Source organism: Chrysochloris asiatica, unplaced genomic scaffold (assembly GCF_000296735.1).
Source record: "Chrysochloris asiatica unplaced genomic scaffold, ChrAsi1.0 scaffold00267, whole genome shotgun sequence".
NCBI lineage: Eukaryota > Metazoa > Chordata > Mammalia > Afrosoricida > Chrysochloridae > Chrysochloris > Chrysochloris asiatica.
The window spans coordinates 2091648-2107472 of NW_006408785.1; the positions used below are offsets into that span (position 1 = coordinate 2091648).

At 38.1% G+C, this 15825-nt stretch overlaps 1 protein-coding gene across 4 annotated transcripts in view; it reads right to left on the reverse strand.

Annotated features, from left to right (window-relative positions):
- The window catches only part of SATB1 (SATB homeobox 1), a 112970-nt gene that overhangs the window by 82184 nt on the left and 14961 nt on the right, over window positions 1-15825 (reverse strand). For 2 of the 4 annotated variants that reach the window (XM_006874243.1, XM_006874240.1), the window contains exons 1-4: window positions 11272-11482; window positions 7361-7537; window positions 6451-6577; window positions 5563-5686 (exon numbers count right to left, since the gene is read on the reverse strand). In XM_006874243.1, the coding sequence (XP_006874305.1) occupies window positions 5563-5686; window positions 6451-6577; window positions 7361-7537; window positions 11272-11482 (639 nt within the window). Of the gene's footprint in view, window positions 1-5562; window positions 5687-6450; window positions 6578-7360; window positions 7538-11271; window positions 11507-14101; window positions 14289-15825 lie in introns of those variants that run through there. The other 2 variants (XM_006874242.1, XM_006874241.1) reach the window with 2 other exon arrangements.

Below are 15825 nucleotides of genomic sequence, written 5' to 3' on the forward strand. Positions count from 1 at the left end.
CCAGGATCGGACATTGTTTCGTTCTGCTGTGCATGGGGTCGCTATGAGTCGGTTCCGACTCGATGGCACCTGACAACAACAACAAGAGTCAAAACCAACTGGTTAGCACGTAACCACCATCACCACCACTTAGGGTGGCAGAGAGTTTATGGTATATTGTTATTATGTGCTGTAGAGTCAGTTCTGACTCATAGTGACCCTGTACAGCATTTCCAAGGCTGCATATTTTTACAGGAGCAGAACACCTCATCTTTCTCCTGCTGAACAGCTGGTAGTTTCAAACTGCTGACCTTAACGTTCACAGCCCAATTTGTAACCACTATGCTACCAGAGCTCCTTTTGGTATATTGTTGTTGTTGTTGTTGTCATGTGCCGTGGAGTTGGTTCCGACTGATAGTGACCCTGTACAGGATTTCCAAGGCTATAAATCTTTACAGGAGCAGAAAGCCTCATCTTTCTCCCGCGGAACAACTGGTAGTTTCGAACTGCTAACCTTGCGATTCCCAGCCCGATTTGTAACCACTACACTACCAGAGCTCCTTTTTGGTATATTAACAGTATTAAATTAAAGTTAACATTAATATTTCAAATATTCAAACATGTATCCTTCTTGTTGTTGTAAGGTGCCATCTAGTAGGTTCCAATTCATAGAGAACATATGCACAACACAATGAAATGCTGCTTGGTCCTGAGCCATCCTCACAACTGCTATGTTTGAGCCCACTGGTGTGGTCACTGTGCCAATCCATCTTGTTCACTGAACCTCCACTTTAACAAGCATGATGCCCTTCAATGCCTAACACACAGTAGACTCCTAAGACAGTTTTGAATGGATATACTGATATGTGAATAAAGGTCACAGGCTGGGTTTTCACGTGAAATACAGCAATACTGGTGCTGACAGTTGTCCTATGAGTGATGATTAATGCTTAGCCAAAAATTGAAGAAACATGTCATTTCGGTACAAAAGGTATGGGAAAAAAAATAACACTAAGTGTTAGTTGTCAAAAAAATGTATCTAAGATAATGGATAGAATTTTTAAATTATTGCTCTATGCTCATTTATAATATAAAAAGAAACTAAATGAAAACTAAACACATAAGATTTATTAAATACTTATAGAAATGACTCAAGTTTCAGAGAATCAGCATGGTTAAATATTAAGCTACATGAGAGGAAGGGCAGATTTCTTTTTTCTTTTAATTTGTTTTATCAGTTTCCAAAAAAGAGAAAACCACCTCAGATACATAAATGTTTGTAGAAAAAGGAAAACTGAAAAATCATTTTCTTAATATTATTTTTAGATACTATGTTGAAATTTAACTTTGTTTTAAATTACATTCTGCTGTTTGAAAATAAAAGTAACAATTTTCATTCACTTTACATAGGATTCGGGCTTGGACATACTTTTTCACTAAGTGAGAGATGAAATAGAAAACAGTAAGTGATTTAAAAATATGAAAACTATTTGGTGTATGTTCATGTGTGTTTGCATGCTCGTGTATGTTTTTGTGTCTATGTGTGTGCATGTTGGTTAAAAAAAACAACAACATTCTATCAGGTTAATCTCCCAGGAATGTTCTACATACACATTTTTAGAAGGAAGACATTAAGCTGGCAGAAGTACTGACTGACCTTTTACATACGGTACTTTAAACAAATAAACAAAAGGAAGCTATCCCTGAATCAGACTAAATATATATTTATCCAGTGCTTAAATTCAATTTCTAAAACTTCAGCATCAAAATGAAATGTTTTCATGTAAAGTACAATGTTTCTTTTTTTCACTCCCAGTTTATCTCCCAAATCCATAGCCTCAAGGTTTTCATGACTATAGGTTTTCTTGTCCTCAAGTCAGACTGTGTTCTCTCCTCAGAAAACAATAACCAACTCATTTCACCACATCCACTGAAAAAAGCAAAAATAACAACAAAATAGCCAACCTCAAATCTATAATGAGCTAACCATTTCTTTTTTTTTTTTTTTTTTACTAAAATAAACAAACACATGGTATGGTACAAAGAACTTAATAAATGCATGTCGATCTGTTTGGGCAGATTTATGATAGGAAAGCAATAATAGAAATAAAGGTATGAGTTGTAAATCAAACCACATGCTCACTTATGGAATTTCTGCAGCTGGAGAAAACCTTGCAAACAGTATCAAAGAAAACATTACTGTGCCTACCCTCCCCACCTCCCCCACATAAAAATTCAAAAAAGGATTGATTTAAATAAACCAACATTTACTTTTATAAACTTATCATTAGGAAGGGACAAAGACTTGAGCAAATCAGAACTCTTGGGTGAGTAAACAGTATTTTGACTTTAAGCTCTAGAGATACTGACTCCTTCATCTCATGTGTCAAATGAGGAGTCTGGGAAAGCTAATCCTTTCTCATTCTCAGAATCCAACTGGGTATTTGTTTAACAAGTGATGGAGAAACTTCTCAAAGGTTAGCCAAGCACTCCTGTAAATGTCCAGTAGTAGCTTCCTCTTCAAGCAGTGCTCCTGGACTCTACTCTTTAGTGATCATCTATTTGTACACAGGGTAGATTTTCTGGGGAGCATAACATTTACGGGTCCTGTAGTCATACTTGCCACTAGACTATTTTATTATACTAAATAAAACAATGGGACGCCTGGTGTGGTGCTGTAGATCAACACTGTACTGTGAACCACATGGTCGGCTGTTCAAACCCACCAGCTGCTCCTTGGAAACCATGCCATGAGTCAGAACTGACTCTTCGGCAGTTAGCAACAAGAAGCAAAAACAATGTACAGCAAAATGCATTCCTTTAATTCTATACTAAAAGTTCTTACATAAACAAATGAAAACTCCATGGAGTATAGAAATACGTCTAACACTTAGCATTGCTTGGTGTTAGGTCACAATTGTATGGTTGCTATTGTTATGTGCCGCTGAGTCGATTCTGACCCATAGTGACCTTGTATAGGGTTTCCAAAGAGTGGTTGTTGAGCTTGAACTGCCGACCTTAAGGTTCAAACCGACTTTGCAGTCCAGCACATTAACCCACAGTGTCACATAAGAACCAAGGAATTCATTATTTGCTAGGCATATTTTACTGAGCATCTTCATCACCAAATCTTAACCAGAGGAGAAACAAAGAGTAGTTTTGTCACGCTCAGCATATATTTGGGGCTTAGGCCTTAGGGAGTCTGCATTTCTCATCTTTAACTAATAACTTTTGAGGGAAGAAAAAATAATAAAGCAAATGGAAAATAGTTCATAATTAGAACATTCTGAGTTGAGCATGATATTCATGGATTTGTTCTAAAGAAAGGAGTAGAAGGAGATGATGCAGCAAAATACAATTCCCTCATTTGGAGACTAGGTGAACGTTTGCTCATAATATTAAATATTAAATTAATTTCAAATAATTACTGCCACAGCTAATCTATGCATAATTTTTTCCCCAAAAGCTTTTTTTTTTTTTTAAACAAAGGAAGATTATAATTACAACTGATGTTGAAGTTACAGCCCGGCTCCATCACTTACATCATTACAGCGGGATCTCCAGCTACATGTGGCCTCATGTTTCTTCTGAAGGCCTCTCTACAGAAATACAACAATGTATGACTCCAAAAGCAAGTCCCACATTTTATTTTGCCATTCTGTTTAATGTTATAATCGTTTGTATTCAATTCATTTCCCATGATACCATTAAATAAACTCACAATTATATTCTGTAATCTACAGTGAGGTGCCGTTTATTGGGTGACTGGTAATGCTGATGTCATTTAACAATTAGTTCTCAATGCCTGTATCAATATATATTTGTACTAAGATCCTTTTCTCCAGCTCATAGTTAATGTCTTAAGTCTTTGCTTAAATTTATTATCAAGATCAATGGATATTTAGTAACATGAAGATTTATGAGATTCCTATACTGGGTGTTTGTATGTTGCAACTCTGAATCCAAAACCAAAAACAAGTTTATTTCTAGGACATTTCAAATGCCAAGTAACCAAGTAACATGTTCTCTGGAATTATCTATAAAACCCGAAATTCCAGATGTAAGAGTCACTCAGTTTCATTATATCAGCCTATTGATTTAACTGTGCTTAATTAATTTAAATTACTTGTATTCAATGGTTATAAATTCACAACCTCTCTACTCTGAGGGTGAGACTGGAAGGACAGGAGTAGATAAGCTGAAGACTTAACAGAAATGACAAAAAGTATTTTGCTCTGAATTTCAAGAAATGGACGCTTAAAAATACGAAGAGTATTTTACCTGTGACTACAGCTTGCTTTAGGGTAAACAGAAAGTCATCATTAATTCTAAACTTAATTAATTTGCTCTATTTGAAAATTGCTACCAAATAGCAAAGTAAAGCTATAGGAATCAACTATGACAAACCTTAAATGCGTGGAGTTTCCATGAAAAACAAGCACAAAAGCCCACTACATGCTTCCTTTCAAAGGTATCCAGTATCTTAATAAATCTCATGTTAGAAGATATTCAGAGAATAGGGCCTTATCTCAATTTCAGAAATGTTTACAGCAGAGCCATACAGTTCAAATTCAACTTACTGACAAACTAAGACTCAGAATTACATATTAAACTCCAAAACAAAAACTTAAAAATTCAGTAAAAATCTAGCTAGACCAGCACTTTACCGTATCATGGAATGTGCCAATGATGGACTTGGGCCGGCCCTCAGGGACAGCAGGATTGTAATACACTTATTTGGTGACCACCCAAGCAGCCATTAAGAGCAGGTTCACAGAACCCTCTTTCTGTTTTCTTTATTTGGCATCGGCTAAGAATTACCAAAACGATGTTTTTTGGTTTTACATTTAGAAACAGTACCTGTCTCTACCTAGAAGTTTGGTTGCCCTCCACCAAAATTCACTCTAATCAAGGAGAATGCTGAATCTATGACTTGTTTCAAAAATATACGATGGTATACTTAATAAACAGCTCAGAAAACCAAAACATTTTGCTTTAAACAAGGTAAAGCAATGCTTCTTAAATGGTTTCAAAATCCTGAACAAACCATAACCATTCAACCTTTAACTGTAGGTCACAGACTTATATTCTATCTATCATTATTTTTACTAAATGTTTCATTTCCATTTTTTGTAATCAACGCAGTATACTAGAATGCTCCTCTTAACTTACTCAGATAGCATGATGATGTTTCATACCCTAACACACTGTCCAGCCCCCACTCAACCCAGCTTTGGGGAAGATATACCATATTCATTGCTTCTTAAACAAAGGTGCTCAGGAGAAGCTAAGTACCATGCTCTGGGCACTCAGAAGCGGCATCTAAAAACTAGAGTAGTCTTCTACTAAACTGTTTTCTCTGTAAACAGTCCTTGGTTCTTTCCCCCAAGAGAGAAAAAGCGTAAAGGCACTGTTCAGAATGAATTGAGCATATTTTAAAAGGTCATCAGTGGTCAAGTCACTTTGCATTTTTGGCAGATTGTTGCCTCAGATACTAGTTGCTTGAGGCTGTGGAGCCCCACCAAATCTCAAATCAGGGTTGCCCATAATGTTTTATTATTTATTACATGCTATGCTAAGTACCTGTGAAAGGGGGCACTCCTTGGCCAACGAACTCTGATTCATATCTTTCAGTAAGTCCTTCAGAGCGTTCCTTACTGTGGTGTGTGACCATTGTTCGGGAGGCAAGTCTTCTAGTTTGGGGCAACTATTTGAGACATAGATTAGAAAGGGGATTATTACAAGATTGCATCCCGCTGCAGAACATTCCTTTAAGACAGACAGATTTCATTTTGCGCATCAAACAGATGCATCTGGAGATTGCTCTCGGTCTCCTGATTGTTCCGATTAGTTAATTACTTTATACAACACATCTGCTGTATCGATGCATGAATTATACATCAGCTGCCTGTGGTGGCTATTTTTTCATGTTACTTCTACCTTCCTGCTCTGATGCGCTTGGGAAGACAATTTAAGGTGTACTGCTTTCTCGCGATCCACAGTGGAAAGCATGAACGGATTAACTGTTTTCCTTTTCATTACTTTGTTCATATGAATCAAAAGGTTAAAAAATATATCTAAATAAAGGAGATTTTGCGGCAGTGGTGAAGAAGGCATTCTTTCACAAAATGTACACAGATGGTACTGTTCATGATATGCAAAAATATTTTTCTCTTAAGTAAACTTTATGTAAAATGCCTTCTTGTAATGCATCATTTAATTGACTGAGTGGAGAAAGCGTTGTCTTGTGATAACCTTCATGAGCCTACAAATTTGGGGGAGGGGAGGAGTTGCGTTTCAGTTGTAGACTGAAGAGCTGGGGAAAAAAACAGCACAAGGAGTGAAGCAATAAAATCAATTTGGATAAACCATTCTCAAACACAGGGTGAACAAAAGTTTACAGTTAGCCAGAGATGCTTTCTTTCAAAAGGTGTAGATCTTTACACCCTTGGAACTGCTTTCTTGACTCACCTGTGTAACTGAATTTTCAATGTGACCACATGATACACGTCTTGAAGCATATCTGCTACTGTGGCATCAGGAGCATCTGTCACATAAGACAGTGGAACTGGATTCCATTTCCCGACCTGGATTAGCCCTATTCCAGATAAAGAGAGTATGTCACTAAATAGTTTACCCTGAAGATAACAATCTGGTAAAAAGTTGTTGGGTTTGTGTTTTTCTTTTTCTTTTTTGTTCATGGCCCCCATATCACGAGCCATACTGTTATTTATGTTTGAATGATTCCCTTCTCTCTAAAAGGCAGGTCAATGAAAATATTCACAGTTTCACTCTCCAAATTGTAAAATTATGTAAATGACTATAGTGTTGTTTATTATTTCGGAAATAAAAACCCATCAATAAAACCTATGCATAAGGCCACATTTTCCTTACTTACAGGAAGTTCTAATAAGACATAGCTGAACTAGTTCTAAATGGCTTTACGATTTAGATAAGATTCTCTATTGCAGTGGGAATCAGCATTGAAAAATACTTTACAGCCCATAAAACCATCAGAAACAGAATAAAAGAAACAGAACTAGATATTCAGTCATAAATGCAAATTGACTCTCAACAGTCCATCTGCTCAAATACGCTCCTCACTTCCTTGTGGGTCCTCAGTGGAGCAGATTATTAAGGTCAATAAGCATACTAATGATTCAGCTGAAGTAATTTAAAAAAAAAAATCTACCTCGACATTCCACATGAGCAAAATGTGTGTTAACTAAACCAAACTGAATTAAGCCCATATTTTAAAACTACCATCTATAAAAAACCAATGTAAAACATGGGCTTTGAATAAAAATCTTTAGTGCTTTCTCTGGCAAGGTAAACAAAGGATGGCAAGCAATTTTTCCAACTCCACACATGCATTATTTACCTTTGGCTTGGGCAGCGGAGCTATGCGAGTAACCCAGAGACAGCAATGCCATTTCTATCAGCTGGTTGAAAAGCATATCCTTTCTCACCAACACAAATTCGGCATGCTCCTCCTTACAATCATATTCAATGGCATTTTCATAATGTTCCACTACGCAGAAGACTGGTAGCATAGTTCCTATCAAAAAGATAGGGAGAAAAAAAAAAGAGAGCGAGATGCAAACCAACAGTTTCCAGAGATACAGTCTAGGTTAGGGGGAACTAAGCCATAAAAATAAATCTTCACAACAGTGAAAGGGAGATTCTGATTCTATGGCAGACAGGGCATAGCAATAGAGGCATACAAACACAAATAAAATATATACAGTCTCTCCTTTTTTATTTTTAAAGTTCTAAGAGAAATATTTAAGTAGAAGGTGAACTTGGACCTAAGATAACTTGGACAGTGCTCTCACTTTAACAGTGTAGCTTCCCAAATCAAGAAATGCTGAATTACCTTTCTGATCAAATAACAATGCTGATAAGAGAGAAGTGTGTCTTGTCTGATGTGCTTTGAGTGTATACAAAGCAACCCATTCCAGCTGTCTTCACAGGAAACCACCTTCCTACTTCCTACACAACGGTGTTAATATTAAACTTTTCCTGTTTGGGTCCAATTCTCAAATTGCCTTTGACTATAAAATTATCATCATCCTCTTCTTCTTTTAGATGACTCTAACTAGTTTCATTAGGAAAAAAAAATGCAAAACTGAATCAACTGATGCTAATAAGAGATCCCTCGATATGTGTAGGAAGCAGATCAATAGGATTTATTTTTATGGCTACTCAGTCTACCCAACTAAAAAGATTTAACAGTAACCACTTCTTTAAAATGTACTATACTTGTTATAGTAAATGGTAGAAAAAGGAGAGAGAGAAGAGAAAACTAGACTCATTAGGACATATTAGGATAAAGAAATCTGAGAAGATTTGATATGTTCTCTCCTTTATTTACTTTAATCCAATGTAGTAACTCAGTATCAAGATGATAAATAAACATAGAACAGACCACTGCCAGAAAAGAGGCTTCTTCGAGAAACTGAAATCGCAGAATGCCGTGATACTCAAGGTGTTTACCCAGTGTACTGTCAGACTTCCAATGATAAACGGAAAAGGGTTAAAAGCAGATGCATTTGAGCTGTATTGTGGCAAACTGCCAGGAGGGTATCATCTTTAGCATAAATGATGACAAGGGTTACTTTAACAGGGCACCCAGGATCCCCAATTAGTCCTACAACATTAATGCCTCTATAAGCTCTGCCCTCTGGACTCAGAGAATCCCACCAACTTCCAAAGATGCCTAGTGCATACCAACCACAGCTAAAAATCAGGATTTCCTACTGACACGAGAGATGCCCTTTAAAAATTCTCTATCGCTTATTTCTGCTGAACAAAAGCTGGCAATGAAACAGCTACATTTTTCAACATGTGCATCTTCACCAAAGCTTTAGTGAACTGTTCACAAGAGATTCCAGCTTTGACAAATAAACCCCTTTAGGTTTACTTAGAAAAGCTCACAAACTCATTCGGAGGTACCCAACAGGCTAGGCATGAAAAACAAGCTGCAGAGCTTGCCAATATTCTTGTCATTCATTCAGCTGTTTTATACCAGAGAGAGGACCTGTCAGGGATCAGAAGACGACTTGGGGAGACCACAGCAAAGACAGCAATATGCAAACTGGTGATTTCTTCCTTGGCTTAAAGGTACTGTGGCAAAATCTGCTACACAAATCAACAAAAACACTCAATCCCTTTTTCTTAGTAATGCTTTCTCTTCTCAGTCACAATTTTTATCTAGCACCTTTCAAACAGAAACCAGGCAAGTGAAAAATACGATGAGGCGGGGGAACCCACCAAAAGGTTTTTTAGTAGTTTTGCTATTTGTAGTAAGCTGAGAGAAGCTTCAGCAATTAAGCTGCATTTAAAAAATAAGTTAGTATGAATGCAATACTTTAAAAAAAAAAACAAAAAAAAGGGCATTTGAACAGGAAGTGAAATTACTGTACACTGGTTTCTCCTCCCCCTGTCCTGATAGCTTCAAAGAGTTGGGTGAGTACAACAAAAACATAGGCATTGATTTTTCCTCTTATAAGGATGAACAAGCGTGTTTACTACATGCTGCTCCTTAGCCTTTTGAAGTAATTGTAGGCTTTCTGAACTAATGAAATATATTGGATTTATTTTGGACTTGATTGATCAAGCTTAGATGTACCCTGTAGATAATAAAGGTAACTATTGATAAAGTGACAATAGTATCGTCTAATTACGAAGCTAGCTGCTAAATCTTCAAGCAAACTGTCACGGTTGCCCTCCTGTTACTGGGGGGTAATGCTGAACAGGAGCCTTCTCTGAACTGTCTGATGATTCGTGCTAGTGTTTGGCAAGACTTCCAACTAAAGCAACTTCATAACCTTCCAGCATTAAAAGGGGAGTGCACTGGTCACTGCTAAATGCTAAAAATATCACATGATTTAAACCTGAAGGCAGTCTTAGAAGCTTTTGCTGAAGGTTTATGAGCCTGTGTAAACAGCACGTCTGACATAAGGAGCAGTGAAGTCTGTAGAATCCTTGTCTAAAACTGTCCTGGCATTAAAGTTTGCTGTGCAAATATCACGTAATACCAGAGACAGCTGAAATCTCCTATTTAGGAATTTATGGAACTTATATGTTTGCAGGCGTCAGAAAGTCTTTTTTATAGAGCCCCAGTGCTTCACAGTACAATATTAATGCACTCTGTTTGAAAAGCCATAATAAATTATATTTTTAATGCTCTTACCCTGGCTTTCTTAAGATGCATACATTCTTGGCAAACAATCAATAAATAGGGTAATCATGAGTAGAGGCCAAAGAATTTGCTGAAGTGCTGTTTTTCCATTTTTAATAGATAAAGATCTAACAATACAGACCGCTGTGTCTGTTCATTTCAGGATCAATATATTCTTTGTTTTCGCCAAACCAAGGAAAAAATAAATGATTGTATGATAAATGTTATGCATCAAACACAATGAAATTCCTCTGCCTTCTAACTTTACCTACTTAATATTCTTGGTTGCTAATAGATGACGTTTTTATCCTTTGCTTAGCAAATTTAAAGAAAATCTGAATTGCACTCATGTTATTCAGAGACAAAGTAAAGACCATTATAAGGCACACACATTATAGCCAGTGCAAGACATTAAGTTATACTAGCAACAATGTCAAACAGTCAAAGTGGATACACTTCACCCTTCAGCTATTTAATATAAGCTTAGTATAAAGCAGTCAGACAGCTATATAGCCTCGCCCTTTTAAGTTTTGCCTAAATTTGCCCTTTCTTTACCAAAATTATCCAATTCTAGTAAAACAACACAAGCCAAAACCAAAATAACCACCAGGCTTTTTTTTCCTGCTAAATAATGAATTCCCCCTTAAGAAAATAAACCACAAAAACAGACATCACAAAACTCTTACATGATATCATATATAATCTCCATTACCTCTCAATCTGCCTTGTGACTAGTAATCTTCTGAAAAAGCTATGGCAGCACTCAACCAACCTTAATTTCCATCAAGGTTAGTTTATGCAAGAGCCACCTACACATCCCTTTCTGCAATATCACAGTATCAATGGAAGCCTGGTCTAAGACCATTATCTTCAAGACAGTCTTTATCATTCAAAATGTCCAATGATTCCAGAGTATAATAAAGCAAGATGATCTACCCTAGTAAGGAGCCTACAGTTTCAAAACATGATTGACATGCAGCCAGAAATGTAACTGATTTCAGATCAGAAAGAGAATCCAAGAAAATATACAGAAACATATTTGGTCTCTTAACCCATACAAAGTGGCCTTGAGTAGACATGAGTGAGGACTTGCAGCTTTCCAGGATTACCTTTCCTAAGGTTGGTTTTCATCAGATGGCCAGAGTGTTTTAAAGGCACTCCCTGCATTTTTGCACCTGTACTCCCAAGCCTTCCTCTTCCTAGCGGGCTCCCGTTCTGTTCCAGGCGGGCAATCTTGGCTGGTGGACCCTTCGGATCGCTCACATTGTTAGACATTTCTGAATGGTCTTTCCCCTGAGTTGCCTCGTTCAAATGATCCATACTCAGTTACCCTCTAAAGATCACCTGCCGGGATTGAAAAAGAAGACAAGTTATAATTGGGTGGGCGCGTATGTATATCCCATATAAATGGTTTGCTCCTAGTTATCACTCTCTACAAATAGAACAAAATTTTAAATTTGCTTACCTAGAAATATAATGCAGATGCTATCATATTTCTAGATAGCAGCATTACATCTTCATTCAAATGAACAGAATAATTTGGGGAAATTGTATCAACACATATGAGTAAAAAGGTAATTTGTCACCTACAAACAAAACTAAGTGGGGGAAAATGGGCTTACTTTAAATTAAAAAAAAAAAAAAGAATTACTACAGGGATAGCTAAAAAAGAAAATAACCAACTGCATTTATGTAATCTCAACTTTAAAATTAAAAACTCATTATAGGATATAATGGCATTTTAATCAACAATGGTAAGATGACAACAGTCTAAAGTATTAATTAAGTCTAATGTATGCATTTATATTTTTATATGTTTTAGTTTGTATGAGAAAAAAATATATATATACCATCACTTAGGAAGGCAGCAGATATATACCTGCTTTTTAAATTCCCCATTCACTTTTCAGATTAATTTATAGAGAAAGTTTTCCACTATCAAAGTTCCAAGAGTTCTATGACCTGATAAAGATTTAGTCAAGTTTTGGGTCAAATATATGATAGGATCATTATAAACAAATAGGAAAACGTAGAGTTCCTACAAATATCTTAGGCACAAACCATTACAATGCATATATTTTATAGCAAAAATTAGATGTTCATTAGTAATTGAATGCTGCCACCAACTTAAATTGCAAAAATATTTTAAAACACTTTATAATATATACATTAAGTTCAAGTGCTAAACTTTTTTATTGGGAATATTGATGATACTGGTAAAACACAGCCTCCAGTTTTGAAAAATAATCTGAGTGGAATGAAGTCAACATCTTTTTCAGAAAAATATTAACAGATGATTCTTTTCAGTTATATACTAGACATAAATTTTCATACCATTCATAATAAAGCAATTATTACATTTACCAAACTCACTTTCAAAATAGTTTTAACTAGAGTTGGTAGAACAGGTGAGTAGAATTATTTTATGAGCTCTTGTGTTACCTGAAGTATGGAGTTTAAAAATACTATATACGCAAGCTAGAAAGAATATAAAAATTGCCATTTTCCTGCAGCTGTCTACCAATTTGACATATCTTGTACTTAAAAAAATTATTATAATGAAAGTATTTAAATTTGAATTTGCTGACAGTTTCATTACAATGGCCTTTCCTAAATACTTTCTTTGCTTAACTATATGCTACTCTGACTCATATTACCAAGAAAAGGAGCAAATGGGGGGACATTGTTAATTTGGCGGTTTAAAAGTAGCTTTAAGAACTCCAACTGAAGGACTATAAAGTTTGGGAAATAATAGCTATTTATCCCTGTGTTCCAGGGTGGCACACTAAGAATTAAAGGTTTATCATTGATAGAGGTCCCATCTGTTTTTGGTTATGAGGTTCATTAACAATAAATGTGCTTCTTTTAACCACTTTTTATCAAGATTACTCTTATCCATATTAAACTCCAGTCTAAAGCCAAAATTAGAGAGCGATAATATTAACCTATTGAAAACACTCTATATAGTATTTCTTGTGGCGTATAATACAGAGCTGCTTTTTCTGAAATTGGTTGCTTTACCCTAGAGCAGAAGATGAATTTTAAAACATATTATTTGAAAAGAAAAATCCTAACCCTTAGGGCAATTATAAGGGGGGGGGCGGGGTAAGTAGACCACAGCAGCAGAGTTAATGCTACATAACTTATTAAGTAGCCATGAGGTTTAACAAAACTATAAACTGTACAGCAAATGAAAGTGAGAGATTATAATTTAACATATTGACTATCTAAACATCATATAGGTCATACAAAATTGTCCTTCCAATATCAACCTATAAACACTCAACCACTTAGTAAAAAGCTTTACATTACAAAGCAAAATTACATGCACATGAAACACCTAATTTACTCATTTAAACTCTATGCCCAAGGCTAAAGTTCACCAAACCTCAGTTTGGAGATGCAAAGAGCAGCCTCTTAACAGGCCTGCGTGGACGCCTGGAAGCAGAAAGTAACTATAGTCTCAACAGATGCCAAGCTGAAGAGTTTCTTTTGAGTTATCCATTTAAAAACTCATTTTAGTATGTCAGGTTGGCACACAGAAATCGAGCCACTTTCTCAAAATTCCATTTCCCTGCCCATAAACTAAGTCCACATATGAAAACTACTGAATAAAACAGGGAACTCAGTCATAGCAATTATTTCCTTAAAGAAAGAAAGAAAAGAACGAAATTCCGGTTTTGAGAACCTTTTTTTTTTTTTTTTTTTCAATATGGGATCCTTTTCAATGAGTTTCTAGCTGGATAACCTCCCTTGCCCCAACACAACTCCACAATCACATTTTAGAGATTGTGCCCTTATCCATTCCATATGGCCGGTACGATCCAGGCCAAGCTTTCACTGTGACCTTTTAAAGAGACAAAGAAGCAAAGTACTACCTAGAAACAGAAACACTGCAGTTTTACAGAGTGAAATTAGCAAAACCGACCTGAAACTCACCACTTCAAAACTTGACAGCATATAAATAACAAAAACAAAGGAGATTTCCTTTACAGCTCGGGTTCTTGAAGAGGAGTTCAAGACTGATGTTTTCTATGGCCTTTTTTTTTTTTAATTAAAAAAAAAAAAAAAAAAGCAGCAGACCTGAAGGCGACTTCCCCTGAAATTATATTATTTTCTCTCCCCCTACCCCCGCCCCCTAAGCGGGGGATGGGCAGAAATAAATGTCTAGAAGAGTAGCCATGGGAGGGGAGGGGGTAAAAATATTTACAACTCGAAAAATAACATATAAGGTTTGTAAAACACCTAAGCTGGGAAAACGGGATTTTCAATGGGGGAGGCGGGGAGAGTGGGAAGTAGCGAGGAGGGTAAAGATAAAATTGATCTGACAAGTGATTCGTTGGGGGGGGGGGGTTAATCGTAAAAACAAAGCAAAACCCCTTATGAGCTGTACACTGTGGTGGTGCTGGGGAACGAGGTGGTGACTGAGGAATTCTCTTAAAAAGAAAAACAAAAATCACTGCGGGCAAGGTCTCCAAAAAGGAAAAAACCCGAAAAGATCTCGGTTCCCTCCCTGCCTCTTGCTCGCTCAGGTTCTCTGGTGTGAGGACAGAAAGTCTACTTCTGGCTGTCACTTGCAATATTATTCTCCAATAACCCCGGAGAACGCAGGGAGGGAAAGGCCACCACGGCCTCCCTCCCTCTGAACGCCCCCACCTCCTCCCCAACAATTACGACTGATATTAACAATTGTTAAACTTTCTTCCTACAGCCTCGCACCCCCAACTAGGGCATCTACCGGGGGACAACGCGGGTGGGGGGTAGAGGGTCGCAAAAAAAACACCGGAAAGGCACTAAAATGCCACTTTTGATTCCGCTCTTGCTGACAACAGCCCCGAGGACCCTCTCTCTGCCCATTGACGCGGGGCTGTGGTGCGTCTGGGATGCAGAATTAGGGAAGGAGAAAAAAAGGTTGGGGGCGGGGGGGAGAGGAAGAGAATCAGAAGGCAACCCCAGCCACCTCCACCGCCTCAGTAGCAACAAACTCCCTGCTCCCCTCCCCCCCAAAAGTCGCCAAGCCTCACTCAGCCAGAGTCCGAGGTAAACAACGAGTACCACAATGGCACTAGGACTTGGGGAAAAAAAGGAAACCCAGAAACCCCAACAAAACTGATCAGGAGTTTCCTGAAATGAAAGAGGGTGGGTGGGAAGCGTCCTCTGGAGTCGCTCTGGCTTTATGCTCGGTCCCCGGGCAGGCTAGAGGGCGGCTGTTGCTGTTGTTGTGAGGAGGCCGGTTGTTGCTGGGTGGCACAGGGAGAGGTGTGTGTGTGTTTGTGTGTGTGCGTGTGTGTGAGTGCGAGTCCCCGGACGGGGCTGTTTCTCGCTCGCTCACTCGCTCTCTCCCTCGCTGTTGTCTCTGCCCCCATTAAATTATTAGTTGACTCATCCCGGCCGCTGTCGCCACCGCCGCCGTGCCCAGTTCAGCTCCGCGCGTCCGCCCGGGCTGCAGCCCTCTACGCCGCTGCTCCTGCTGCCGCTGCTGCCGCTGCTGCTGCCGCCGCCGCTGTGGCTGCCTCTTCTTCCTCCTCCTCATTTTAATACAAAATCACCCCGCTCGCAGCCCCAGCCCCTAGCACGCAGCCTCCTCCCGGCCGCCCGCCGCCGCCCCGAGCCCTTCCCCAGCGGGGCCGGCTCATCCGCCGCGTCCGGGGAGCGCGAGCGAG